The 27,120-nt window shown below is 42.4% G+C and overlaps 1 protein-coding gene across 1 annotated transcript in view; it reads left to right on the forward strand.

Annotated features, from left to right (window-relative positions):
• Positions 1-273: 273 nt before the first annotated feature.
• The window catches only part of jarid2b (jumonji, AT rich interactive domain 2b), a 50,061-nt gene continuing 23,214 nt past the window's right edge, over positions 274-27,120 (forward strand). The window contains exons 1-4 of the mRNA XM_046059132.1: positions 274-361; positions 1,078-1,204; positions 8,654-8,774; positions 22,693-22,916. Of these exons, the coding sequence (XP_045915088.1) occupies positions 296-361; positions 1,078-1,204; positions 8,654-8,774; positions 22,693-22,916 (538 nt within the window). The 5' untranslated portion in view covers positions 274-295. The remainder of the gene's footprint in view (positions 362-1,077; positions 1,205-8,653; positions 8,775-22,692; positions 22,917-27,120) is intronic.

The raw sequence follows: 27,120 nt of genomic DNA on the forward strand, positions 1-27,120 counted from the left end.
AGAGCAATGAGTGTAGGGGAGCGAGGGGGTGGGGGAGAAGTATGGTTATTGCTGTTGGACACTCACTAAAGACCCTTTTAACAACGCTCATTGCTGTTAAAATGCTCAATATCAGCAATATAGTGTTTTGAACAAACTGCGTCTTTGATGTTTGGTTTTTTTTGCTCGCATTGAAACAGAGTGGGGGGGGGGGCGCATGTATTGAAAAAAGGTTGTGGTGTGTGACTTCTGGTGACCTTCGGCAATAACAATCTTCTGTCTCGGAGAGATTAGCAACACATGAACTCACAGTCCCATGATGCTTTTTTCATTTGCTTCCTACCTATTCATCGTCACAACACTCTCCCATCATGGCATTGTGGTGAGATGCAGTCCTTCGTGGCATTCTTATGATAATGTGTGGCCCTATGTCTAGCTGCAAGCTAATGCTATGTTATGCTAATGCTGTGTCATGCTAATGTCACGATAGAGCGAGAAAACTGCAACTGGAACAATATGCAAGGAGATTTCCCATTATACAAAAACTTTGTAAAGCTGTCATAACTTTTAATGCATTTCCACACTGAACACAACATTATTGTTCCCTGTATTTTGTTATTTTGATAGACACGTGTAATATAAAAATCAATTCCACATTCCTGAGACGACTAAAATGCTCACTGGCTTCAGCCACTGTCAATTCTTGATGTAGGCTAATCAAATATATGTCCTAGGCTGTTTTCATTGCATTTCCATAGTGCAAAAAAGATAATCTAATTGGCTTAAGAAGGTGGAAATGGACAGTCTGTGTCGACATTAGCTTGTTAGTTTTTTTTGTTTTGTCCTGGACATCTCTACAGTAGCCTGTAAGTCACACTTTAATGGGCATGCTGTTGACAACAAAAAAGATGAAGCCTTTGTTAATCGGTCTGTCAAATTTGAGTTAACATTCAGAACGGTCTTTTAGCTAAGTATTGGAAATGTACTTTCCCACAGCAAAATAGAAAATTGTGCAAAGATGCCATGTTTTATATCCGTGACAATAGTTTGTACTGACTCTCTCTGTCTCTCTCTCTCTCTGTGTGGATGTTTCCACAGGATGACAGTGATGGGATCCCGTGGTCTGAGGAGCGGGTTATGCGAAAGGTGCTTTACCTCTCCCTAAAGGAGTTTAGGAGTGCACAGAAACGGCAGCTGGATGGTGATGGAACCACGAACTCCAATGGTAAGATCATATCCATGTCCTTAATGTAAGGGACCTGTATCATGTTTCCCATCTTTCAACTTATTCTGTCATATCCTACAAGACTGAAGCCATAGTAGGTTTGAACATAGAGTACAACTGCATGCCAGTCTAATTACAAGTTTAATTTACTATTTTTTTCTGCTTAGACTGACTCTATGATAAAGTATAGATTTGTCACTCATCCCGTACTTGGAAATCTTTATTTAGCTAAAATTAGGAGTTTTCAAAGAGGTGAATTTAAATGGAATAAAATGAATTTCATTTTTCTGGATGTACTGTAAACAGCCCTGCAACAATTAAAGGATATCTTCAAATGTTGCAATTTGACGTGTTGAAAGCATCCAGTTTGTTTTGACAAAATGACAGAAACAAAGAAATGGCTGCACTGGCATTTTGTGGCGTAAATGTCAGAGTTGCCAATTTTGTCTGGCTTGGTTGACATTAGCGTCTCAGTCTAGCTCTTCATTCTCTTAATTGCGGGCAACAGTTTAGTCCGTTTTTATGTAAAGACTAAGCATGTTTTCTTTAAACGAAGCCTGATTTAACTTAAAATGGAGAGAATCCAGTGAGAGCTGATGATCAAGGACTTTCATTTGCCTTTTGTTGTGTGTCAGTGGGCAGCGAGCTGCGGTCTTTCACTATGCTGGTTCAGTGTCACATCCTCAAAGGAACCCTTGAACTGAAAGTTTTCCCCATTTGTTTTCAAATGTTGTTTACGCATCAAACAGAGGGACTATGATGAGGTCTTCCACTGTGGCCTCGCACAAGAAAAACGTGTAGAAGTGTTGGTAATCTTTTCCAGCTTAGGCATTAACACTCACCCTTGTGTCCAGGCTCATTAAAACACAGACTAATAGAAACCCTGACATGAATTAATACTTGCTTAGTTAGGAAGAAATCCAATTCCAGGTGGAAGCCAGCTACAGTTACAGTTGAGGGATTTTGCTGTTGTGCCGTGTAAACCTGAAAGAACACAAAGAGTGAGAGCACAGGGGGTATGAACAGCTTGTTTTGAACCAAGCTGCCACCGTGTCTTTGTTTGACACTGTGCTCCTGTACAAAAAAGCCCTCAGCCAGCCAACAGCGGAGATTTGAACTTCACACGTGCCTCAGAAACTATTCTCAGCTGACATTAACACAACCCAGACACTGAAAGAAAGGAAAGTCAGAGAGGGAGACAGGCAGACAGGAGGAAGTCTCTTTTGAAATAGCTTATCTAGTAGCTTACGTTTTATAGCTTCCCTTCCTTATTCTTCTTTGTTATTTATTTTTCCACACCTTCATTTCTCCCCTCTCTGTCTGTGCTGAGTGTCCCCTCCCCTCCCCTCCCCATAGCTAGTGTATCTCTGTCTGTCTGGCATCTCATAGCTGCCACTCCAGAGCTCCTCAGGGCCTTTTAAGCCGCTGCGGGTAGCTGACCTTATCGCCTGAATAAAAATGACTCATTAGAAAGCATTGGCGGCCCGTCGTGCTGGGGGTAACGACAGCAGCCCGCACTGACACAAAAGGGAGCCTGGCTGAATAGACGGGCCCTGCTGTTTTAGAGCACCATGGGTTAGCAAGGCTTTGGAGGTTGTACGAGTGGCACAGTTTCCAGTCTTGCATAGACGTTGTGGTGAAACTGTCAGCCATTTTGGAGGATCACACTCAGCGTGTGCTACATCCTGAATGGGCAGCCCCTGCTGTTTTAGAGGACTGTGGGTTAGATAGTCTAGTCTTATGTTGGAGCCAGACATGTTCCACAGTTTTCAGTCAAACACAAGCATTATTGTGAAACTATCAGCCATTTTGGAGAGCCAGACCATGCATGAACATGATCATTAATACGTCAGAGATAGAGTTTGAGAAGATCATGGATTAGAGAAAATGTGTCGCATATAAATGATTAGTGGGTTAATGGATTACTTGATTGACAGAAAATTAATAATGGTGAAATTTTATTTCAAATTGTATAATTAAGTAAAAATATCAAACAGTTATTGTATTTCTCTTTGAAATAATTATGAACTTTTTGGGTTGTAGGTTGGACATGATAAATTATTTTAAGGCATCACCTTGGACCTTGTTTTGAGAAATTTACATTAGAGTCGTAGACAAAAAAAACTCAAAACATGGAAGCTTGTACTGGGGAATATTTTCCATTTTTGCTTAAATGGCTTTGATTATTGAAATAGTTGCACACTAATTCTCTGATCGATTACATGATTAATCGTTTCAGCTCTGATTGAAAGAATAATGAAAACATATTTTGGTCTGAGCCCTACTCTATACACAGGATCTGGTCCAAATAAAGGCAGCGCCCTCTCTCTTTCAGTATATTTTGAGATAAGCATCCACCATTTTGGGAAATCAGTGTCATCTGGTGGAAGGAGGTTACAGCAATACCTGGCTGTAAGGCTCTGTAAAACGGCACCCGTCCCCCTCCCTAGGCACGTGTCTCTCCATCTCTCCCTTCCCACGTACCTCCATCCATTCCTCAAACTCCAGCTCTCTCCCTCCCCCTTTCGCAGTCACTGCGTGACAGCGGTGGCTATCTGTTTTAAAGGGGGTGTGGCAGTCTGTCAGTCACCTGCATGTGTGTCCGTGTGTGTGTTTTTGTGTCTCTCTCAATCTCCCCACCCACCCAGCCTTCTCCCTTCCCATAGCCAGCAATTATGCCATCTCCCTAGCCACTTTACCTCTCACTGTTGGCAGCCGTCCATCTCGGTGTCCATCATACTTCCTGCTTCTCCTGCTTGCTGCTTGCATTATTTAACAAATGACATTATGCCCTTCTGTGTCCCGGCTTCCGCTTGCTCACCTACTCCCCCGTCTCCCACTCCATCGTAGCCACATTCTTCCTTGTCTTCTCCTTTTCTCATCCCTATCTCCCTCCGTCCGTCTGTCCTTCCGGTTGTCTCTCCCCGGATGCAAGGTTTCATTACACATCAATAGGACTCTGGTTACTGCCTTCTCCGCAAGCTCGTGTCTCCTCTCTACCTCCCGCTGCTCAATCTCCTCGGTTATGTATCTCCACCCCCCCACCGCATCACCCTCCTTACCATAGCCTCTTTCTCTCTCCTGTTCCCTCCATCCGTCTCTGTCTCCCGTTTTCTCACAATCTCCCTCTTTTCCGCTTTGTCCTTCCTGTCCTCTGCCCTGTCTGTCTTAACTATCTATAGTATCTGTCATGCAAACCCTCCCTCCTTCTTTTTCCATTCTTCCTCCATCACCACCCCTCCCTTCCGTTCCCTCTGTCCTGTTTCCCACCCTCCCTCGCCTGTTTGCCGAATTGTTGAAGCTGCATCTCCTTCCTGTACCTCCTTACCTACGCCATCTCCCTACGCTACGCTGCCCGTCCAATTCCCTGCCATCCATTCCTCCCTCTCCATTTCCCTGAGTGCTATTGATGGAGGATCTGGCAGCTGGCCAAAAACCAGTAGGGGCTGAAGAGAGGGCTCCCTGTTTGCCCGTTTCTCTGACTGTCCCCTCTCTTTTTCTTCCTGTCTGTCTGCCAGTCTCAGGACCTGCCGTTCTTACCCGTTTTTATGCATGTCGTCCCATTTCCTTCAGCGCTTACTCCGCTGTCACTCTGCTGTCTATCTGTATTTCCCATGCCGCCAGCCCCTTGCACAACCAGAATGGCAGCCGTGGCAGCTAAAACACTGTGTGGGCCCTTTATTCTTTCTCTGGAATACCAGTAGAGAGAAGGATAGAGGGTGGGTTGGGAGCAGATGAATAAGAGTAGCCGAAGGAGGAGAGTTTAGGTATTGAATCAAGTGAGTGAAAGAGGTTGCGTATATTCTATCCTCACCTGCTCTTTTCACACGTCTGAAGCCATTACAGAATCCCATCCTTCCCTTTTGAAGTTTCAGATTTACAGCCTTGAACTACACAAAGCAGATGCTATGTTTCTGAATGGCACATTGTTGTATGCTTTTGTTCTGGCTTGTGGTAAGTGTCATGCATTGTTGTTAGGTCCAATTTTGGAAGGAAGAGCAGTATATTTGGGGCTGTTTAAAATCCTCTTGCCAGGCAGTCAATTTTAGTATCTACTCTGAAAAACGTCTGGGAATGGATACTATGGGGAGTTTCCCTAAAATAAAACTACCCATTGTTTCTTTTTATATTATCCCGCGATTTTAATTGTATACAGGCACAAACGATTTCTTGAACAAAGGGCATGAAATAGCATTATAGTGCTCTTGTAAACAAGAGGGAAAGGGAGAATAAAGTGTTGTATAACATTAGAATTTCAACTGAAAATTGCACAGAATTGTTAATTTATGAGGAGGAAGTCAAAAGACAAATAACTACCACATATGTGCTGATGTAAGAACAAGTGAGCATTTTATCTTTCATACAGTTCCCTGCATATAAGTTATGGCATTGAAGTCATTTTCACATTAAGCCTGTGTTTGTAAGGGCAGTCTCTGCCCCCACGAAAATTCTTTCTTATGGCATGACTGCTCGACTGTAGTTCCACTTATTACGGCGGCTCACACTAATAGGCTCCTCAGCCTTGTGATATGCCATGTTGCGCTATGGACCTCTGCTCACTCCCTCCTGCACTCTCGAGACTTTGAGGTGAACATTGCGATGAGCTTAGTTAAGCACGCATAAATCTGATTAGAAACTTCCCCATAGGAGCATCTATGGGGACGGCAAACTAGCATTCCCCTCATCGTTGCCCCATCTCATTCCAGTATTAACTTCCTCCTCTACTCCAGCCTCTTGTCGTAGGCCTCCGCCGGTACGATGAGCTTGAGTTTAGGCACCCACCTTTGGCTCCATGCCTGTCTGCCAGAGCCACCCATACCCAGCCCTCTGCCTTCCCTGGATTCCCAGCTCTGCCCCTCAAATGGGCATTCATCTGCGACCAGCGTATGTCAAACAGCTCTTTGGAGGAATGGGGGAGGATTGATGCGGGGTGGAGGGAGGGAGGGGGGAGGGGGCTGTGAAATGGGCCTCTGCCTGTTTGTTTGCATTCTGTGGGGACATCATGCGTCAGTCATTTTGAGCACAATTAAAGTTAATGAGCTATTTCTTTTTTGTTTGTGTTTTTTTGGTCTGGTGCAAGTTTCACTGGCAAAACATATCGTCCAAGTGATCAGACTCTGCACCATTTCCTCCTTGTAGTGCCTCAAGTAATTTTAAATTAATTTAATCCGTTCATCCAAATGTCTCCATTAAATAATTTTTTTTTTTCATGGTTACAAATTAAGTACTGAAAACAAATTTCTTAATCTGTATTCAATCTTTGGAATTTATCCTAAAAAGGTCGAACATCTGTCACAGATGCAGATTAATTGAATCCTCTCTTGCCATATGAAGTGTTTTTAATTTTATGAAATTGTACGTTTGCTTGAAAGAGGAAACTTGAAAGGGTTTTAAGTGAACCTCTTGGTTGATTCAAGCCACACTTATGTAAGACCTTCGTGCTAACCATGACATTGTAAGGCAGTGATTCACCCCTGGCCTATAGACTTGGAGGCACTCCAATGGCAACATAAAGCATTGCCAGCAGTGTAATGGCCTTACTCATCACGCCGACGCTTGTAACTTTGACCACAACGATACATGTCTGACTGTACCTCCGCTTTCAGGTATTGACCTGCCTGCGTGTGGGAGAAAAACCTGCAGCCTGTCTCTATGCAATAATGATAAAGTGTGACTGCGCGTGCGTGTGCTCATTCAGCCCAAAGCACATTTATAAATCTCAGTTAAATCATATGTTTGGAAACTCCTTTTACCTGCTCCACAAATGCTCATCTTCATCCTGTCTCCTACGCTGTCATTTGATCTTACTTCTCCCCTTCCCATCCTATCTGTTAGATGACACAATGCCCGGGCTTGTTCAACAGTAGCCTCCTCGCTAACAGGGTATCGTTCACGTTGCCACTTATCCTAGCCTGTGCGCCACTCATCATTATTATCTTAATTTATTTTCCTTTTGACACCCACTATTATGAGTTTGCGGTGCAGGGTGAGTGACATATACTACCAAAGCGTCAGGCAAATGGAATTTCACTGGGTGTGCAGGGAAGGCAATGAACTAAGAATCCCTCAGCCAATGAGAAAATTACATACCACTGGAAAGGTGAATGAAAGGATTTACTAGTGGTCTTGGTTAAACAAACCACTGGGAGCTTAAATGATCAGCGAGTCATCATTTGTTTTTGCAAAAATGAATGTGATTAATTTAACCATCTGCCATACCAAAGTCCAGTCAGGCACGAATACTTGTCAAAACGGATAAAATGTGATTAATTATTGTCAATGTCAAATGTTTGAATGGCGCATTGCTCACTCTCTGATAAACATCTTCAGCTTTCAACTCTGCAAAGTGATATTTCAACTGGCAAGTGCGGTGCAGTTTTAAACATGCGACTGCCTCTCTGTCTCCATTCGGTTACAGTCTCCTTGGCAGCTCCCGCATTCTTTTCTTCATTTTTCTTTTTTTTAATAACTCTGCAAAGCTTTAAACTTCCCCAGTTGTTTCCCCGATAAGTTTGCTTATTCACAAGCTATTGTTGAATCAGGCAAAGCCTGTATGACACGTTCCAAGAATTGCAAGAACTGCCCATGAGGAAATCAAGCCTTGTGATATCTATTTAATTTGGTTGTCTCTCTTAATTACTATTGACTTCCACTCCTCTGTTTGACCTAATTTGAATTCTCGGTGCCTGTTGTTTCTTTTGATTTAAGAATCTGTCTGGGGGCTTATTTTGTTTGTCTCCGTTGCTTACTAAATATTTAATTAGGGCTCTGTCAATTGGGCTCACTAAGAATGTCAAGTCCAGCAATATCTGCTCACTTCTCTCTCTGCCTCGGGCTTGTTTTTTTTTTTTTAATCCTTTTTGAAGGGCATACATCAGCAGAGAACAGCAGCTACATTTGACAAGGGAAAATGTGGACAGGAAAATTAATAAGTGACACTCCCCTCACTCCAAAACTAGCCCCTGTGATGCTGCAATAGATGTGGCAATACGTGATGTGAAGGACTGTGTGTGAGTTTGTCACATTCGCTGGATAGACTGGATGTGTCAATATCTTCGCATTGTTTTCGGCTCAGGGGCTCAGCGTGTTTGTACACTTGAGATGCTTGAGTAATTTGTGTTTCCTCTGTATTCATCCCCTTCTCTCTTCTGTTTTCCATGTTCTGAGCATTCCACGCTGTCAGATAAAGCAGACCTACGATAATGTTATCAAAAGAAGTGTATCTACTCTGCCTTCAGCCCTCTCCACTGCATCAAATCAAAAACAGTGGGCTTTATCAACACTGTCAGATGGAAACATAGTTTATTCCCCAGTGACTATATTTTTACGCAATATTAAGCTCCCCGGGTCATAAAATATTCACAAAGGACCATGCCGGTGTTGGAAGGTTTCTCACAGGTGGTCGGAAAAATATTTGCTAGTTAATCCTTTTGGTGCTTCTCTCCTCAGGTTCCCTAGCTAACGGGCAGCTGAAAGGCTGTGGTTCAAAGGGCAGCCACAAAGAAGATGGGCGCTCTCAGGGCTTGGATGGGAGCAGCAAGTACGGTGAAGACGGTCCTGCAAAGAAGAGGTGAGGGGGGGGTGTAAGCTTCCTAATCCTGTTTGTGAGGGTCATCAAACAGCTTTATAGAGCCTTGAATCTTGTATTGGAGTAGAATTGTGAGCCTGTTGGGGTCTGTATATGCCAGTCTATACCAACGGTGGCGGCGGCTGCTGCTGATATCGCAAGGGTGTGTGAGAGTGATGAGAAACTTTGCACACGGTACTGACTGTAAGTGCCGCTTAGTTGTGATGAATTTCCTGAGCTCTGAGGGTTACGAAGCTGCTACATGATACCAGCTGCTTTCAAGTTCTCTACACTGTTTTTTCACACACACACACACACACACACACACACACACACACACACACACACACACACACACACACACACACACACACACACACACACACACACACACACACACACACCTCTTCCTCTTTTTTTTTTTTCTCTCCCTCATTTGCTCCATTTCTCTGTGTAATTCATTCTCTCTGCCTCTCTGTGCTTCCCATGTATCCCCTTTAGCAGCAACCCCGGCAAAATCAATTCAAAATCTTTCAGTGCTACTTTGTTCATTGCATTGATTTATAAACGTAGTGCATGCCCTCTTGGTCATTTCTTTCTTTCTTGTCCCTCTTATTTCTTTTCTCTCCCTTCTTTCCACACTCAAGTGTGCACAGTAAAATGTTTGGAGAAGAGCAAGTTGCCCATTAGTTCTGTAGTAAAAGATGGTAGTCAACAGAAGTGTAAATAGTACCACTGTGTAAAGGGCGCAGAGGTCTTTTAATGAGCCCCCCACCACCACCATGCCATTTCAATCATTTACTGTATAATTAAACATTTAAAGGAATGTTGCCATGCATTTCCAAATGAATCAAATTAAAATTAATTTAAATTTTTTTAATAGCGGACTACAATAAGCTGTTAATTTCCGGACGGCGTCATTTTTTTAAAGGAGGTATTTATATCACAAGTGAATTATTGAAATGGATGTTGTCTGTAGGGGGGGGGGGGGAGTCATTCTTTAGAGAGATTGGTACAAAACATTTCTCCCTCTAAGACAAATGTTCTTGGAAAATGGAATAAAGGTTCTTTGGAAAATGTGATTCTAATGCGTTTAGTATGAAGCAGGTTTTGAAATCACAAGCTGTAAAATATGATTTACAAATAATTATGCTCTATAGAGTGTACAGCAGATTAGAACACAGTGCAGTATTACGTTCACGCTTATATTTTTGTGTTGCAAACCAGCAAGCATAAATCTTTTTGGGGTTTTTTTTCCCCTCATTTTTTACTTCTCATTCTACTGTAGATGGCAGGTGTGTGTGAGCGTGGGTGCATGCCTGTGTGTTTTTGTTCTGCCGCTGGACACACACACACAGACACAGACACACACACACACACACACACACACAGACACACACAGACAGACACACACAGACAGACACACACAGACACAGACACACACAGACACAGACACACACAGACACACACACACACAGACACACACACACACAGACACACACACACACACAGGCATCAAAGCATCAGTGTAAAGCTGGGGGCGGAGTCTGGGGGCTGGACAGCAGCAGATGTCCTTCTGTAATGAGCAGCCCATACAGGCTCCATTCACTGCGTGTCAAACACCTGCCTAAGTCATCCTAGCTGTCATTCGATACTGTAACCTCCAAATCTGAGCTCAGCCATTACAAGCTTTCATCTACCTGGGCTCTGAAGCAGCTGATAAAAAGAAATGAAAGTTTTTCAGGAGGCTGTTACAGTGATGTAAACGTTAGAGATCTTGTAGACATTCAAATAAAAAAAATAAATAAATAAATAAAGTTCTTTCTTTGCAAGCTGTAAAAATGAATGCTAGTAATAGGTGATCTTGAAGTCAGACAGGATAAAGGACTTTGTAGTGTACACTGAGAGAATAATTGTACTGCCTAACTGACAACAGCAAGTGTTTAATGGAAATGAAAGTTAAACTGACCCTCTGGCTTATATTATGGTAAACCATAAACACTCTCTGCTCTCTACCAACAGAGAAAGAAAAGCACTTAAGGAATAACGTATAACAAGGACATTCTTACTTTTATTCTCTCTTGCTCTGATGGCCTGTAGTGCTGCTGTGAGTTGAGTTCAGTTGGAGGCCAGCTTGCTCCGTGGTTTTCATTAGTCCACTCCACACATACACACACAAATACACACGGCAAGACTGAATGAAGAAAGCCTCTCTATCTGATGCTAATGAAACACAAGCCTAGCCAGTGCTTGGCAATGCCTCATGCCCTCTTTAAAAAGCTTTTTTTTGTGTGTGTGTGTGTGTGTGTGTGTGTATGCATGCTTCATGTGTGAAGGATGACTCCAGTGCCCTGGCATGGCGGCCCTGCACTGTTCCTGAACAGGACTAACTGAGATGATGCCAGGAGCTTTTACACCTGGCACTGGCCAAAACAGAGGGGGAGTAGCGCTGGCGGAGCTGCTTCCAATTTTTCAGTGAAGAAAAAGTTTCACACTGTAGAGAGAGGATGAAGGGAGAGAGCGTAGACAGAGAGGGGAAGACTGGGAGGAGCAGCAGAAAAAACAAGAGTGCGAGAGGAAGGGAGGCAGAGACAGAAGGACAGGTGCTAGTGATTTTTGGCAGGAAGCGGTCCCCTTTAGAAGTCTTTGAGATCAACTCTGTGTTTGCCTTCCCATGCTCCTGAGATTGTTGGAGAGACTGGCAGCACATCCCCTCAAACATGCCAGCTCATTGTAGCCCTCTCCTACCAGCATGACTATATTCTCCAAATGGGGTTCCCCTGCCAAACGTGGGCCCTGCTTACACACAAACTTATACTCACAGCCCAGCACAGTCTCATCTTCACTGCCATGGTTTACTGACCTAGTTATACGCCTGCACCTCTTTTCCTCTCCCACATTTAGGTTGAAGACTGTTGTGTATTTGCCAGTCTCTAAGGTGTCAGGACAAGTCTCAGAACAGGCTTTTAAATGGTCTTTACCATAAAGTTGTTTTCTTAGCTAAGACTACGGCCTTATTCTTTTCTTATGATTTGAAATGTTTTTTTTGTTGTTGTTTACAGTTGTCCTCCTTTGTTTTGCAGTTGAATGGAATATGTTTGTGATGTCCCTGAAGGAAGTCTTAGTTGAGTTATAGAAGTGCCTTCTCCAATAAGCTGTCATGGTTTTGGCATTTAGTCAGCATCTGGTAAATCTTGTAAAGTCATAAATGAAATGAGCAAATGATTTATTAGGTATTAAGTATTTTAATTTAGTGTTCCTGCTCTCACAGGTACAATGTAAACATAAATCCTGTGCGGTTTTCTTTTCAATGATCAGGAAATTCTTGTGCTGTGATAGTTTATACTTTGAAGCATGTAGGCATGGAATTCTGGTTTTTAATTTGTGCTAAATCTGGTCATTTTATGGCCTCTAAAAAATCTTGAGCACTTCATCTTTATTTAAGAATCAAGAATTTTTATTATCTTATAAACCTGAAAAATTAGATCATGATGCATCTTGTTTCAGCTCGTCTGATTAATGCTTACAAGAGGTTTTCATGGCGTTGCCCCCGGCGACTCAGCTATTAGTTCAACTGTGAGTTTTATAAAAAAAAAACTGAATACAAACTCATGAAGCACTGCAAACTTGTGTGTGTGGATCAGAAGTTGAGTGGCCTTCTTAAACAGACCTCAACTTCATTTCTCTGTTCTCTCTTTCTCTGTTCCTCTTTTCTTTTTCTCTTTTTCTTCCCCCCTCTTTCTTCACTGAACCCCACTTTTGGCTGTCTTTGAATCTGTTCTGTCTGTTGTTGCAGCCAAGACACACACTCTCACACTCAGCTGCTGCCGCTAGTTTTGTTTCGACTTAATGAATGCCAAGTGTGTACACACACACACACACACACACACACACACACACACACACACACACACACACACACACTTGTCTCGTCTAGCGTAACCAATGACTCTTGTCAGTAATGTATAATCACCATTTCCATTTATGAAGGATTACATGCATGTGCGCGTAAGTCTGCACGCACACACTGCAAATGTGTGTGTGTGTGTGTTTTAATAGAGGGCCATAATGTGTCTATTGATTTACTTTAAATGTTACTGTGAGGGAACCTGTATGCAGCTGTACTACTAACACCTAATCTTGTATTCACAGACAGTGGAGTACTCGCATACAGAAACAAATAGGCATACATTGAGCATATTAAAAAGCTAGACAGATAGTCAGTGTGCTTTAGCCAGCCAACTAGAATAGCATCTTTTGATTCTGCAGTCAAATTGTGGCTTTGTTTGCCTCTTCCTCTGTCAGTGACTCACCCCTGCATGTCAGCATGTCAGCCTCCAAAAGCTCCTCTAAACTCTCCTCTCATTGTCGCTGCCTCGCTGCAGCTTTATTAAAGCCTTCCGCTCCATTGAAATGGCAGGCTGAAGCAGTATTAACCATCCACCACAGTGCATAATGTCACTCAGCGCAAAAACTCACTTCCATAATCACTGTCAAATACAAGTGCAAGCGCTGTGATTGCCGCACAGATTAACCATGTTAAAACTGGTTGGCACGGTGCTTTTTGTGGCATAATACAACAAAATCTAAATGGTTCACAGGATTTACTGTCACTGTTATTCTTTTGTATCCGTAGCAGTTGGGGCTGTCATCCTAAAGTCAGAAAAGTCTTTTAATAGTTTGTTTTTTAGCTGCAGAAATATCTATTGTAAACCATGCTCTTAAGATAACTCAGAATACTGTACCAGTATATTAAAATAAGTTTGTTTGTTTTTAGAATGACCTCTCAAAGAGAAGCATAAACCTTGTATGTCAAGTTATGCGATTCCAGTAAACGCCAGAAAGTATTCCTTTTTAAATATAGCTGGACAAAGCCAAAGGCAGCCTACATTACACACTGCTGTGCTATTAAAGGCATGAAAAGAAAAACAATTTACAAAAGTGTAGCAAGAGGAGCTACGCTGCAGAGTGCAGTGACCCATTGGCAGGGTCAGTGTTATCGTCTCAACCTGGGAATCCTCTGTAAATTGGATACACATCAGTGAGGGCTTGATTAGTTGGGAGCTGTGTGTGTTTAGTGCTTAAGTCGCCATGCTTTTTTGTACATTTGTACTTCAACTTCTTTCAAATCTGTCTGCTTAGTTCTAAAAGGGGTACCACAGGATACCCGGATACTTTAAAGAGCCCTGCTATACACCACTTCTCCCAGATCTTTTGTTTGTCTCTAGCCCCAAGGCCTCAAGTCTGTGACGGAAAGGCAAGAGCAGTAACCCAGGGTACCAAACATGCAACTTGACCGCAACGCCAAAGAGCCAGGCTCGTTGGTATGACAGTCACAGAGCATACTGAACCGTAGTGACAGTGGTTGTGGTCAGTCTCTCCCAGGGGTGATTTAAGGAGGACTGCAAGGTCAGAGATCATGGGGTTTCAGCATGTGTTGTGAAGGTTTAGGGGCGTGGTTGGGTGTAACATAGCCCTAAGCAGTGGACCTTGACTGCTAACAAAGCCTACATTTAAGTGAGGTGTTTTATTTTTTTCTCTGGCCATGACTGAAAAGGAAGCAGAGCAGGAAATACTGTTTAACAAAGTGTTTTATTTTTTTTTCTTCCATGTAATTTACCTCAAACTCAGAACCTCTGGATACATGTGGGTGAAGCTCTATTGGTGTTATCTAATGTTGTTTTAGAGTGTTTGGCGGCATTTAGCTTAAGTGTGGTGCCACTTTTGCAGTTAAGGTGAAAAAGGGGAAAATGGCAGACTTCCGTCTGACCTAATATAACATTTATATATTCACACAAATACAGCAAAGCTTGATCTATTGTCAAGATGTCTTTTTCTCTCCACATCTGCCTATCAGACCATCTCCCCCCTCATTGTTTCAGTTAAAAAACAAAACGTGAGAGGGGCAAGTGAAAAGCCAAGGTTATATTTAAATATGTACACAGGCCCTGCTATATCTTTAATCTCAAATGAATATTAGCGTTCTTGTGACTGCTTGAAGCATATAGCTGTCACAGCTGAACTGGGACACATACACGCAGACACACACACTATCACACCTCTGAATAACACACTCTCATTTATCTTGATGTCAACAACACAGCAGTTGAGCGTTAAAACCACTTGCTGACAAAATATACAGAAATACTTTAGTATATATATTGCTATCATGGTTATTAAGGTCTGTTCCAGTGGACCACCATGTGTGTACTTTTCAGTCAAATATAGCAATGAGTGGACTCCTGTGTGCGTATTTGTCCACTCAGCAGCCTTGGCTCATTGACTAATGATTGTGTTTATTTGTGTTTGGTGCGCTCATGCTCAGTGTATATGTGACTGGGGCCTATACAGGGGCTGTTGGCATATGTGAAGGTCAGTGGGTCAGTTCACTGCAGTGCCATCCCTCCCCTAAATGCATGGAGACAGAAAAGCAATAAACACATTGAGCAAGGTGAGCGTTCCGTTACAGCTGTTTACACTAACCACACATCATACATTTTTAGGGTGTGTGTTGGGTTTCGCAAACTCAGGTTGAATATATTATGATGCACTTTCAACCCTGGTAGTTGCTCCCTACAGGCTAAGAAGTAACGTCAGTACAGGCCACCTGATACATTTTCTTCATTTGATATACAGGCTTAGAGCTTTTTAGTTTGTAATGTGTCAAACTAAAAGGTACACAGTGAATTAACAGTTGGGCTGCTTGTTAAATGCAACACAAGATATAATACACATGGTTTAATGCTCATATTCACACATACACATGTCATTTACATTGTGGTCATTGTGCGTCCACACACTTTATTTTCACTTATTTATCTGCTGATGGATTTTATCTGAACAGACAGATAACTAACACACACACAGATGAGTGGGCAGAGACATTGATTAAACACATTTTGTGAAGCTTCATCCTTGCAAATAAACATCCATTTACTTTTCATTCTTATTCACATAAACACGTACATTTATGTTGGTCTGATTTGGACAAAATGGACTCATGCACGCAAGCATAACGACAAACGCACACATACACTCAAGAGAGCCAGCTGCAGCGAGGTAGTTTTTTATCAGGACCATGTGGGCCATCTGGAGCCAATTCATACAAGCCCCAAAGATACAGACTCTGGATCAGTGCTCTTCTCCTCACACAATAACCTTTACCATGGGGGGGGGGGAACACACAGTCTGACTCGAGCCCAGCCTCATGCCAGCATCCATCAAACCCTTTGGACACGCTGTGGACAAGCTCAAGACTCAGCTTGATTCAAAGACTGAGAAATAGTAGCCAGATTTTGAAACGATATAGCTTGAGGATTACTTACAGTGGTATAGATGTAGTTTCTGACTTCCGGAAATAGTTCAGATTTCCGAAGAACACTCAAAATATACAAATAAACAATTATTCAAACAAATATATGTTCAATATATGTTTGTAGTATCCTTTGGCAGTTTATTTCAGTCATTTCAGTCTAACAGTTAAAGTTGAAGGAAATTAAATGCAGAGAATAATTGTTTAGCTGTTTGAATCGGTTGTTTCTTTCCTTGCTATTTGCCTTTCTTTCAGTCGGTCTTGTTCTCACTGTATGTGTGGAGTTTTGGAATGGATGCAATTAAGATACACTTATTTTCCAATTTAATGTTGCATTTCTGGCATCGCTGGTGACTACTAATATCCTAAGAACTTCACAGTATTAAGAGTGCAGAGTGCTTTAAAAGTCAGAGGCTGACACATTTGCACACATCAACACAGGGACTACTAGCTCATGTTCCACTTGCTGGCCTTATCCAAATATCAGGTTAAAGTGGTACAGCAAAGGTCTGAAACCAAACCGCACAGTGACTGCAGCACACATTGTAACAGCCAAGACTCCGCTGTAAAGGCCCCAGGCAACGTCTACAAGGGACGTAGTGCACAGTATGTGACCTCGGGACCACGACACACATGTGATTAAATGCCATCTTACATTAAAGTGCTCAGTTATTCGGTGTGTGATTCTATCCCGTAATGAATTAAATGATTTAGTTCTGATGCTATATTGGTGAAAAATGTAAAACTAATAGAGAAGCAGAATCTGAGTTTAAATGCCTGTATAATCAGAGAATTGACACCTGAGTATCAGGCTTCATGTCTAACTTTAGAATCAGAAACAGGCTTGGAACCTGGTGTTGGTTACTTGTTCCAGCTAGATTTCACACTAAGTGTTTTTCCAAGGGCAATTAAAACAGAGTCACCCAGAACCTACTGTAAGTTACGTATGTAAGTTCAAGTCTCAACAGTGTTTGTATCTCTTTGTTTGTCCCCTCTGCTTGTACTTGTACAAATTGGTCTCCATTCATCAATATTTAATGTACATAAAGAATTGAAACATGCTGATATGCTGAGTCAACAGCTTATTTAATAAATCAAAGATGCATGGGAGACTGCTTTTTCAGTCTACTTTATTTCCTGCCTTACTGGCATTTAAAGTATCTCCCTTTGCATCTATTATAAGTCTTTTCTGCACAAAATAGTTGATATGCGGTTTTATAAATCAGTTGTCAGCTCCATACACACACATGCTTAGTCATTTAGTTTCTTACACTCTGCACTCTGTGCTTTGGCTGATGGTGATGATATATGGAGCCAATTGGGATTGGAGGTTTCTATTTGTTGATACTCTTCTCCTGCTCTGAGGGTTATTGAGTTATTGATAGACTGTGAAGGATAAATTCTGTTTTTGCTGGCTTCCCTCCACTGGGAGAGATCAGAGGTGAGGGTCAGTTACTACTGATAAACGTCCCTGGGGCTGGTAGAGAGTGCAGTCAGTGTGGAAACAGCCTTCACTGGAGGGGTGTTGATAAGATGGAGACTGAAGAAGAGAGCTAGAGGTTGCACCGTCTTTGATTGACAGGGTCCATGTGCATGTGTGGGATCTGTGTCAACTGTCACAGCTGTGCTACGTGAACAGTGAGACCAGAAAGCCAGACCACAGTGGTAAAGTACGTTAAACTAGCTGATCTTTCTCTTTGTCCAAGTCCCTCTGTCCCTTCATCACTACCTCCTTCCTATTTTTTAATTTAACTTAATTTTATGTTTTAGAGGGAAATCACAAATGCCCATTTATCCTCTCCCTTTCTTCTTCGTCTGACACGTAGTCTTTCCCAGGATTTCTAGCTGACGCTATCGTCAAGTTTTCTCACTCCGTCTCTCTCATAGATAATCACTGCTCTAGCAGCTACGGTGGTATGTGTAATATTAGACATTAGAGCAGCCCTTTGAAGGGTGGATGGCTTGGGGGTAGCAGGAAGGGATGGAGGGAGGAAGGGATGGATGAAAGGTGGATTAGAAAGGGATGAATGGGAACATCCTGCTGTAATCTCTTTTGCTTTTTCTCCTGCTATTGGATCTCTGTTTCCTCTTTTCATTTCCCCGCATCTCTCCAGCTCTCCTCTCACTCTCCTTCAAACAGGTTAATCAGTCTAATTTTTAACTTACTTAAAGCCTCACTTATGTACCATTGCACCATACCAATGAGTATCCTATAGTTCAAGACGCATCGGGAACATAGTGTACCCTGGCTTGCACACACAGACAGCCCTCTGGGCAGATGGAGGGCTAAATCAGAGGCTTGTGTTACCACTCAGCCGTTGTGCCGTGGCAGCACTTACAAAAACACTCATGTCATTGCAAATTGTTCCCATGCTGATTTCTCAATATTTACCTGGTCCTTGGTACTCGTGTGTGTGTGTGTGTGTGTTCGTGTGTGTGTGTGTGTGTGTTCGTTTGTTTGTGTTAATTTCAGAGGACTCTGGATGAATTTCTTAGATGTTAGTATAAATAGTTTTTCATACTCTAATTCAGTGATAATAACAGTACTTCTGTTTTGCCACCTGAGCACTATTTCCGAAAAGAAAACCTTCTGTCAATAAAAATAATTGTTGCTGTTTTTGCATCAGTTTTTATTACCTTTTTATTAGCAATGTCTTTGCTTTCACTCTAGCAATATAGAAAGAAGCAGCAGTTGATAATGCTTAGAGAAATGTAAATTACAGAGACCTTTGTGCAGTTAGTAGAGATTTGGTCGCCCCCGCACCCCCAGCATTGCTCCCATGTTAGTTAATGGGTAACAGATAACTGAGGATCGTCCCAGGAAAACCTGAGGCTTGTCTAAACAGGCACTGGTTGACTGTCTAGACAGGATGTAGTAAGCACATTGCTTTATTAGCTCGTCTTTCTCTGTCCCCATTCTTTGGCACAGTTGCTCGTGCTTCATTTCTGTTGTCATGCTGCCTGTGTGTCAGTTATTCCCCCTCTCCCACTTTCTAAACAGTTGAATAGGATCCTATTCATCGAAGGGTTAAGTTATGAACCTATCCAGGGTTTAGCTTACCAAATAGGCTTTTGTGGAGAGCTCAATTGCTTCTCCGCTTACTATTTAGAAAGTGTTCATAGCACAGCTTAGTCTGAGTTGCTCCCTCCTCTGCGATATTAGATAGCAGGCGATTGAATTTATAAGATGTCGGGACAGGTTTGGGTGACAGTGGATTAGCACAGCGGCAGCTTCACAGCATACAAGTGTTCACACACGGCCATGGTCGTCTGTGTGAAAGCATTGCGCGCATTAAGAAATGTTATTGATATAAAATTACTATTGATATGAAGGTGTGATAACAAGTGGGTATAACAAACAGTTGTCCCTTAAAGGCCCATTAAAGTGTACAAGCATGCGTGTACTCATGCAGTACATTCACACTGACACTGCAAGCTTTGCAGAGAGGGGTGGGCAAAAGAAGCAATAGATAGGGTAGGAAAAAAGGAGGATGTTACGTGAAATACATGAAAAGGATATTGGAAAGGAAAGACCATGGATGAACAACGGAGAATGCACTTGAACCAGTATATCAATTAGAATCAAAGTGCTGTCAATTATAGGCTGTGCCAATATATAAAACAAGATATAGAAAAGCTTCCTGGCTCTGTATTTGGACAGGCGTGTTGGGTAACAGACTTTACAGCGAACAGGCCGTGAAGTCTTGGCAATTTTTTGTTTATAGCTTTGTACTAAAAACAAAGAACTGTTCTGAAATTTTACAAAAATACACTGACCACACAATAATAAAAAAGTTGAATTGAAAGTTGAAATCCTAGTTACACCTTGTTACAGTACAGTAACTTGTAACTACAATATAATATCCCTGCACTTGGTTTGAAGTTGTGTCAACCTTTATTGTAATTTTCAGTTATACTTTTAACTTGAATGCTGCGTTAGGTCTCTGCTTATGTGCAAGATAGTCCTATATATGTATATGTGTCTGTCTGTACAGTATGCACTATGTTGAAATTCCAAAATGGATGTAGTCGCGTATTTGTGGTTAAGTATACCCAACTATGATTGCATTTATCTCAGTGTATACTGTGTGTGTCTCGTCTCTCCATTTCCTTCCTCTCCCCAACTTATCTTATCATCTCTCACACTTTACATTACCCAGTCTTGCAGTCATGCGAACCTCCCCCCCTTCAAACCTCCCTCTGCACATCACCCTCCCACCGGCCCTTTCTGCCCACTCTACCATCACTTCATCTCACTCTCTGGCTTTGGCCTCTTCCCTTTACTTACCTTACTTATACTTGCCTCTGTCAATGTGCCCTGCAGTCTCCATCCCTATTGGTCACAACTAAAGAGGAGTTTTATTTTGGCGTGTGTGCAGACTGAGCAGGTAAATGTTTCATGAGGCAAGTGTATGTATTTTCCGTCTTTGCATGTGTGTGTATGTGGAAGTGTAGAGTAGATGATGTGGACGTGTGAAGCACAGGATCGTGCTTTACCTCTCACAGCTGTTTATCACACTCTTTTTTGCTGTAACTGGCCTTGTATGGGCTTTGATTGTTTTTTGTTTTTTTTTCTCCTTTCATCGGTTCATTCACTGCACTTCCTCTTCTTGATCATTTTTCTGATCTTCCGGATCTTTTTCCATCTCCATATACTTGTCATTCTTTGTCGTGCCCATTCATATTCTATGACCCTTTCTCTCTCTTTCATTAACTACCCTATACTACTACATCCTGCATTTAAACAGGTTGGCAACCAGATACAGTTTCTCAGCTTCTCCCTTATCAGTTCTTTCTTTCTCTCTTCCGTTCTTTGATTGTATCTCAGTTCTTTCACCCATGTACCACCTTCCTTCGCTATCTCTTTTTTTCTCATTATTTTGCAAGTAAATCACAGCCTTGTGTGAAGCGACACCTGTCCCCATTGTGTTGTTTTGCGTATTGAATAGTCATGTTCTTTGTTCAGTAATACCAGGGGAAAACAGTACCTCCTGTACGCACCTAGCTTTTAACTGAAGGTTAAAGTAAGGCAGCACTAGAAGACCTTAGTGAAATTAGTGATTTAAACTCTTCACTGCCACATATGTTTGCAGACTAAAAGTCTGCATTTTGTGTGTGCAGGGAGAAAATGCTTTAAATCGAGTATGATGGACATTTTGGAAATTCTAAAACAAAGCCAAATTATATTTGTGTAAATGCTGTAAATCACTTTTGTGTACTATTGAATTCCAGCGTATAGATTGCCAATCACAGTCATAGGCTTTTGTTTACTTAGTGTTCGACTGTAAACAAACTGGGCATGTGCGAACAGTCGTTTGTTCAGTTTTCTCACACCTTACGTCCAAATGCGCCGCTTTAGCAATGTGCGTGCAATCATCTCTCAATTTCCCACATATTGAGCTTACACCCATGTCATGGCAGGAAATTGACACGTTTTGACACCGTGCTGTTCTCTGATTGAAGTGTAATCGGGACTCAGCACCTTTCAGTGCACCAAATGCATTGTGGGTGTTCTCCAGACATGATCCTATCTTCCCTTACTTCAATCCGGTCTGCGGCAAATTGACAAATAATACCAGGATATCACATTGCTTCTTTCACTACTCCACAACATTTCTAGCGTAGCGCACTTTCTCGCACACACATACACACCCAAATCGATTGAGGCCACTTGCTGGTTCATGTGGCCTCTTTGTGTGTGTGTTGCGTATGAGGGAGGCGGTGTGACAAGCAAGTCCATCGCCTTCTCTCAGATATCCACTTCTTTAATATTCTCCTCTTCCCTCGCGCCCACTGACACACACTGTGAAATAAAGAGAGAAAAGATACAAGCAGAGAGGAAAAATGAGAGACACATCTCAAAGGTTCTGTGCACCACATAAGAAAGTAAGCTCAAAATATCAAAATAGAGGCGGAGGGAAGGAAAAAAACAGGAAGATGGTGGAAAGTGAGAGAAATAAACGAGAAAGATGGAAAGAAACTTAAGTTGATCTCTGGCAGTGTGTGGTTTTCACAGGCAGTTCCTGTATATTTGGTTATTATCACTTGGCACCACTGGTTCTCCTTTAATAATCTTTCACTCTCAGCAGGAATAAAATAGGAACTACTGTGTGTGTGTGTGTGGCTGGTACTACGCGCACTGTATAATTTACTCATGTAAAAAAATTAAATGACACTCACTGAATGACCATGTCAGCCTGTAAGTGTGTGGGTGTCAGCACATCCAAGTTATCATGATGGACTGGATGGACACCCACTCACTGAACAAAGGTGATCAGTTCTTCACTACAGGGTAATTGTTTTAGCAATCCTATCTACAAAGAGATAACAGCCATAGAGAGACTGTGCATGTGTGTTTGTGCATCTATGTAAAAGAGCAAAAGTGTGTGTTTCTTTAAATCAGCTTTGTCTTTTGCTGAGATAGGTGTGTGTGTGTGTGTGTGTGTGTGTGTATATGTATTAACTTTCCTACTATCTCAAACAGTCATGCCTGCCTCCTTGTTGTGGTGGCCTGCTGTTGTGGAGTAGATGCGTGTGTGCTCAATTGTAATTAAATAATACATATCAGTAACTTAGTCTCTCCTTTCCTTCTTGTGCTCTCCCTGTCAGACCTCGGCTCCAGGCCCAAAGGAAGTTTGCCCAGTCGCAGCCCAACTCGCCCAGCACTACGCCTGTCAAAGTTGCAGACCCAGGCAGCCTGAACACGGGCCTGGCCACTGTGCCCTCCTCATCCCTCTCATCGCTCTCCGCTTCATCTCTGTCCTCTTCCATTCAGGACCTGTCCAGGCGCAAGCCCAAGACGGAGGACTTCCTCACCTTCCTCTGCCTCAGAGGTAAGACACAGTAGAACGGAGTGGATGGAGACATAATTACATGTGGTAACCAGTGGTACATGTGGAGGGTGCACAAGAAAGCTGCAGATATGACTTCCTGTAATATTAGTTTTTGAAAAAAAAATGTATACGGGTCCAGGACACAGGTTTATGCTAGAAAGCCAAGCTACAGATTACCTCTGAGTCTGGACAATGTTTTGCTACTGTTAAGCTGTCTTTGTATAGGCCTGCACTATGTAGGCTTCTAATAGCAAATTTATGAATACACACAATAACTGCTAAATATCAGGATCAAGCATTTCCAAGACCTGTCATACAGTATGTGCAGCCCAGTATTCCTCTCATATAAAGGTCTAAAGGGAAACCTGAGCTGTAGTTAAACACTTTGCTCTGATCTTTATTTTAGACCCTCACACGTGCATATAAAGATGCATATTTAAGCAATTCAGGAGCACATATATTACATTTTATCAGGTTTTGATCACTCCCACCCACTCAATACACACACAAAACCACACACATGCTGCAAATAACTGTGTACTCGCCCAAGGCTAAGATTATCCTGCATTTCATCAGCTTACACATCTCCCCCTCCTACCTTTCAACAACTATCTGTCTCTTTAACACCCTGCCCATCACATTCCACCACAACAGCTGCTTGTGCATATAGTACTCACACAGACACACACCCTAAAGTACAAACACTACACAGGTTCATTGACACTATGTAGCACCTTCGATGTCAAATGAACTGTTAAAGCCAAGGCAGAGTAATTAGCAGCAGAGTTAGTTTGTGTGTGTGCATGCAGCTCTGCCATGCCAGACAAAGCGGCATTGTTTACTGGGAATGTCTTAACAGGGAAAACAATATGGGTCAAATGGAGGCACAAAGACACTATCACAAACGCATATAAAGCCTGTATACAGTAAACCAAGTTAACTAATGACACTCACACTAACTCAAGAACTTCTATTTTCCTCCAGAGTTAGTGAGGGATTCATGTTACTTTTGAGCTATGCTCCACTGGCCAACAGAGAAGGAGAGTCCACTGCCAGGTCACTGCAAGTTTCTGCTACAGAAAGTTCTACATAATTTAACAAGACAAAGACCCACGTTTCAGCACCTCAAAACACTGTAATTTCTAAATCTGAGCATGCAGAAAACTTATATTTAAGAATCAAAATTTATAAAACATCCATAAAAAATGGCTGCAAAACTGCTCTTCAGTCAGTAAGAAACAGTGAGGGTACAGTGGTGTACATGAGATGTAAGGAAGTACAATGACCCTTATACACTTCAATAAATCATACGCTTTACCTTACTTTCATGTCTGTCTTAAATAATCCATTTTCTTCAGGAGAGGGAGTGATGCAATTAAAAAGTTAAGGTCCATCTTCTTAAATAACCTTGGCCGTGGCTTCTCGCTGTCGTTCAACCTTTGTCAAATATTCCACCCACCATGTGCTCACAACTAGAATTAAGTCATTTTGAAGACAAAACCGAATCACTTTAGATTAATTTACAGTTATCATTATTATTAACCTCTGCCCATCTCACAAAGTAGGCTAAAGACTCAGGAGAGGCACATTTAGATTCAAGTCTGTTGGGATGTGATGGCTATACATTGCTATTCCGATGAGATTACTCCCATTATGGGATGTCATTTTAACCTTACAGGGCTCATTCAAGAATGTATAATTGGAGGTTGCTAAAACTGACTGAAGCTTTCCGGTAAGAGGGGCTTTGATTTGCATATATAGGCCAGGATGTTACATAGGCTAATGATATAATGTCCTATATACTTTGAAGTTGAGATTATTCTGAGCTCTGGGTGCTAAGCTAACCCCACCCTTACATGTGGAGTGGTAGACTAATGAGGTGGAGGTGGCTGGTCCTGACTCATTTTTGCTGCTTTCTTCCTTTTTGTAATTAAGGTTAAGAATGGTGCTTTGCAAGCTCATTTCTAGTCTGTATGTGTGTGTGTGCGCGCGCAAGGTCTGCTGTGCACTACCGCACTACTAAGGCTAATTTTAGAGCTAGCCTGCTAAGCTAACGATTGAATGGTTTTCCACTGGGCTTTTTCCACTCTGCCGCTCCCTGCTTTACCGCTGTATTTATAGACCCAGTTTAGCTGTGTGTGTGTGGCATCCATGCAGCAAGGATGACATTTTCCTGTGTCGGGCTTCTTCTACTGTTTTTCCCCTTGGCCTCTCATATGACCCATATGCAGGGACCCTTACCAAGAGAGGGACATGGGAGAATGTCAGCAGAGCCCTTGAGGTTGTGGGTGTGTGTTCAAGCGTGTGCGCGAGGGCAAATCCATGCTCACCACTGATGTTGCCTGTTCTGCTCATCTCCTTTGTGCCCTGCCATCGTGTGTGTATATCTGCACACATGCGGCATCCAGGGTATATGACGAGAAACAGCCCACGAGGACAACCGTGTTAGCCTGGTTAATCTTTTCAAAGGGAGTCAAGTCTTTGATATTGTCTGAAAACCCCAATCCCCTTTAAGATTCAGATACAAGTCTCACTGGTGGTCTGACCACCACACACATTAGGCTGCTTCAAGTCTGCTACCAAAATGCCTCTGACAGGATCTCTCTATAATGGAAATCGCATATCCATTATCTCCCTAATTTTTTCTTTTCAATTTGATTTTGACTTATTTTTTAAGTTATAAGGGGACATCTGGTGTCATTTCTACCTAAAACCACATCAGTGGTGATTTCTGGATTCGTCCCAGGTCAAACGTTCAGTGTGTAAACACATCCATACACCCCCCCCCCCCCCACACACACACACACCCACTGCAGTGTTTGCTGTTCTTATCTGGTAAACATTACACATCCACCCAAAAGGCTTCTATCCATCACTCATTCTGACAGCCACATAAAAGCAGTTAAAACATGAAGGGTTTGAAGCGGCAAAGTGGGGGGGGGGGGGGAGAGAATAGAAACAATGTTGTGAAAGCAGGGATCTTGTGTCAGTCTGTACTTGGAAAACTTAGTTGTGATTTCAATCATTCTGCATGTTACTCAGGTTACCTTTTGAATCCAATCAGAGCTTGTAACTGACAACATCTTATAATGTTGGGATTCTTTTTCTCCACGATAATGAATTGGCTGGCTGCTGGTGGTGGTGTTGCTGTATTCGACAACAAAGTTATTTTTAATTCCTTCGGGGGAGAGCAGGGGTGCCCGATTATTCTGATGCAACGTGGGAGTAACCGGACAGAGAAGTGAAAAACACGATTTCTGTCTACTGTATAGAAGGATGCACACCATGTATGCTCACCACCCACACTGTCTAGGGCCTGTATTCTGTATTTATCTCACTGCTCATCTTTCTCCTGCAAACACAGACACACTCGCACACATAACTGAGTGCTCACTCCTTGCCTGTGTTCTCAGAATGGTGTTTATGTGTGGTCCAGGCCTGTAGTTGGGCTGTTTATATCCATGGAGAAAGCCATTTGGGTAGTAGCCAGACAGTCTGCCTCTGGCTCTGTCTGCCTCTGGTAACCTGGAGGGTGTAGTGCGGTTGTTGGCAGGGTGGGGGCAGCACTGAGAGAAGCAGAATGAAATGGTAGAATATATTTAGATAAAAGTACTCGCTGTTGGCCTGCTCCAGGTTTTCCAAGTCATCCAAGGGTTTCATTTCAAATTGAGATATCCCCCAATTTCAGTAAATAGCACAGTCTTTCAGGAATGATTACTGTCATGGACATAAACTGCACAGGTTGCTCTCTGATATTTACATTTCTGAGCAAGCATTCATCTTTAAAATATTCAACATTAGATATCAGGAATTGTCAGGTATTGTCATTTGAGCGTAAAGAAGTTATTTACTATAGTTTCTCAGTGAGGTACAAATACACACATACATGCACACACTCCCACACACGCACAGCATACACATTGACATAGATGAGATAAGAATAGATTAGGGAGTAAATTAATAACTGTGTGCACATATACTCCTGGAAATATGTCTGTTACATAAGACTCATTTCCAGGACTGTGACCCCCTCCCCTCCCCCGATTTGTTTTCATGTGAGGTGTCTGTGTGCCAGTTTTGCAGTATATGTGTGCACCACTGCTGTTTACCTCTTGACCCTCTGGGCTGCCTTCCATGCCTGCCAGCAGCAGCATTCTCTCTCTCTCTCTCTCTCTCTCTCTCTCTCTCTCTCTCTCTCTCTCTC

Source organism: Micropterus dolomieu, linkage group LG09 (assembly GCF_021292245.1).
Source record: "Micropterus dolomieu isolate WLL.071019.BEF.003 ecotype Adirondacks linkage group LG09, ASM2129224v1, whole genome shotgun sequence".
Classification (NCBI taxonomy): Eukaryota; Metazoa; Chordata; class Actinopteri; order Centrarchiformes; family Centrarchidae; genus Micropterus; species Micropterus dolomieu.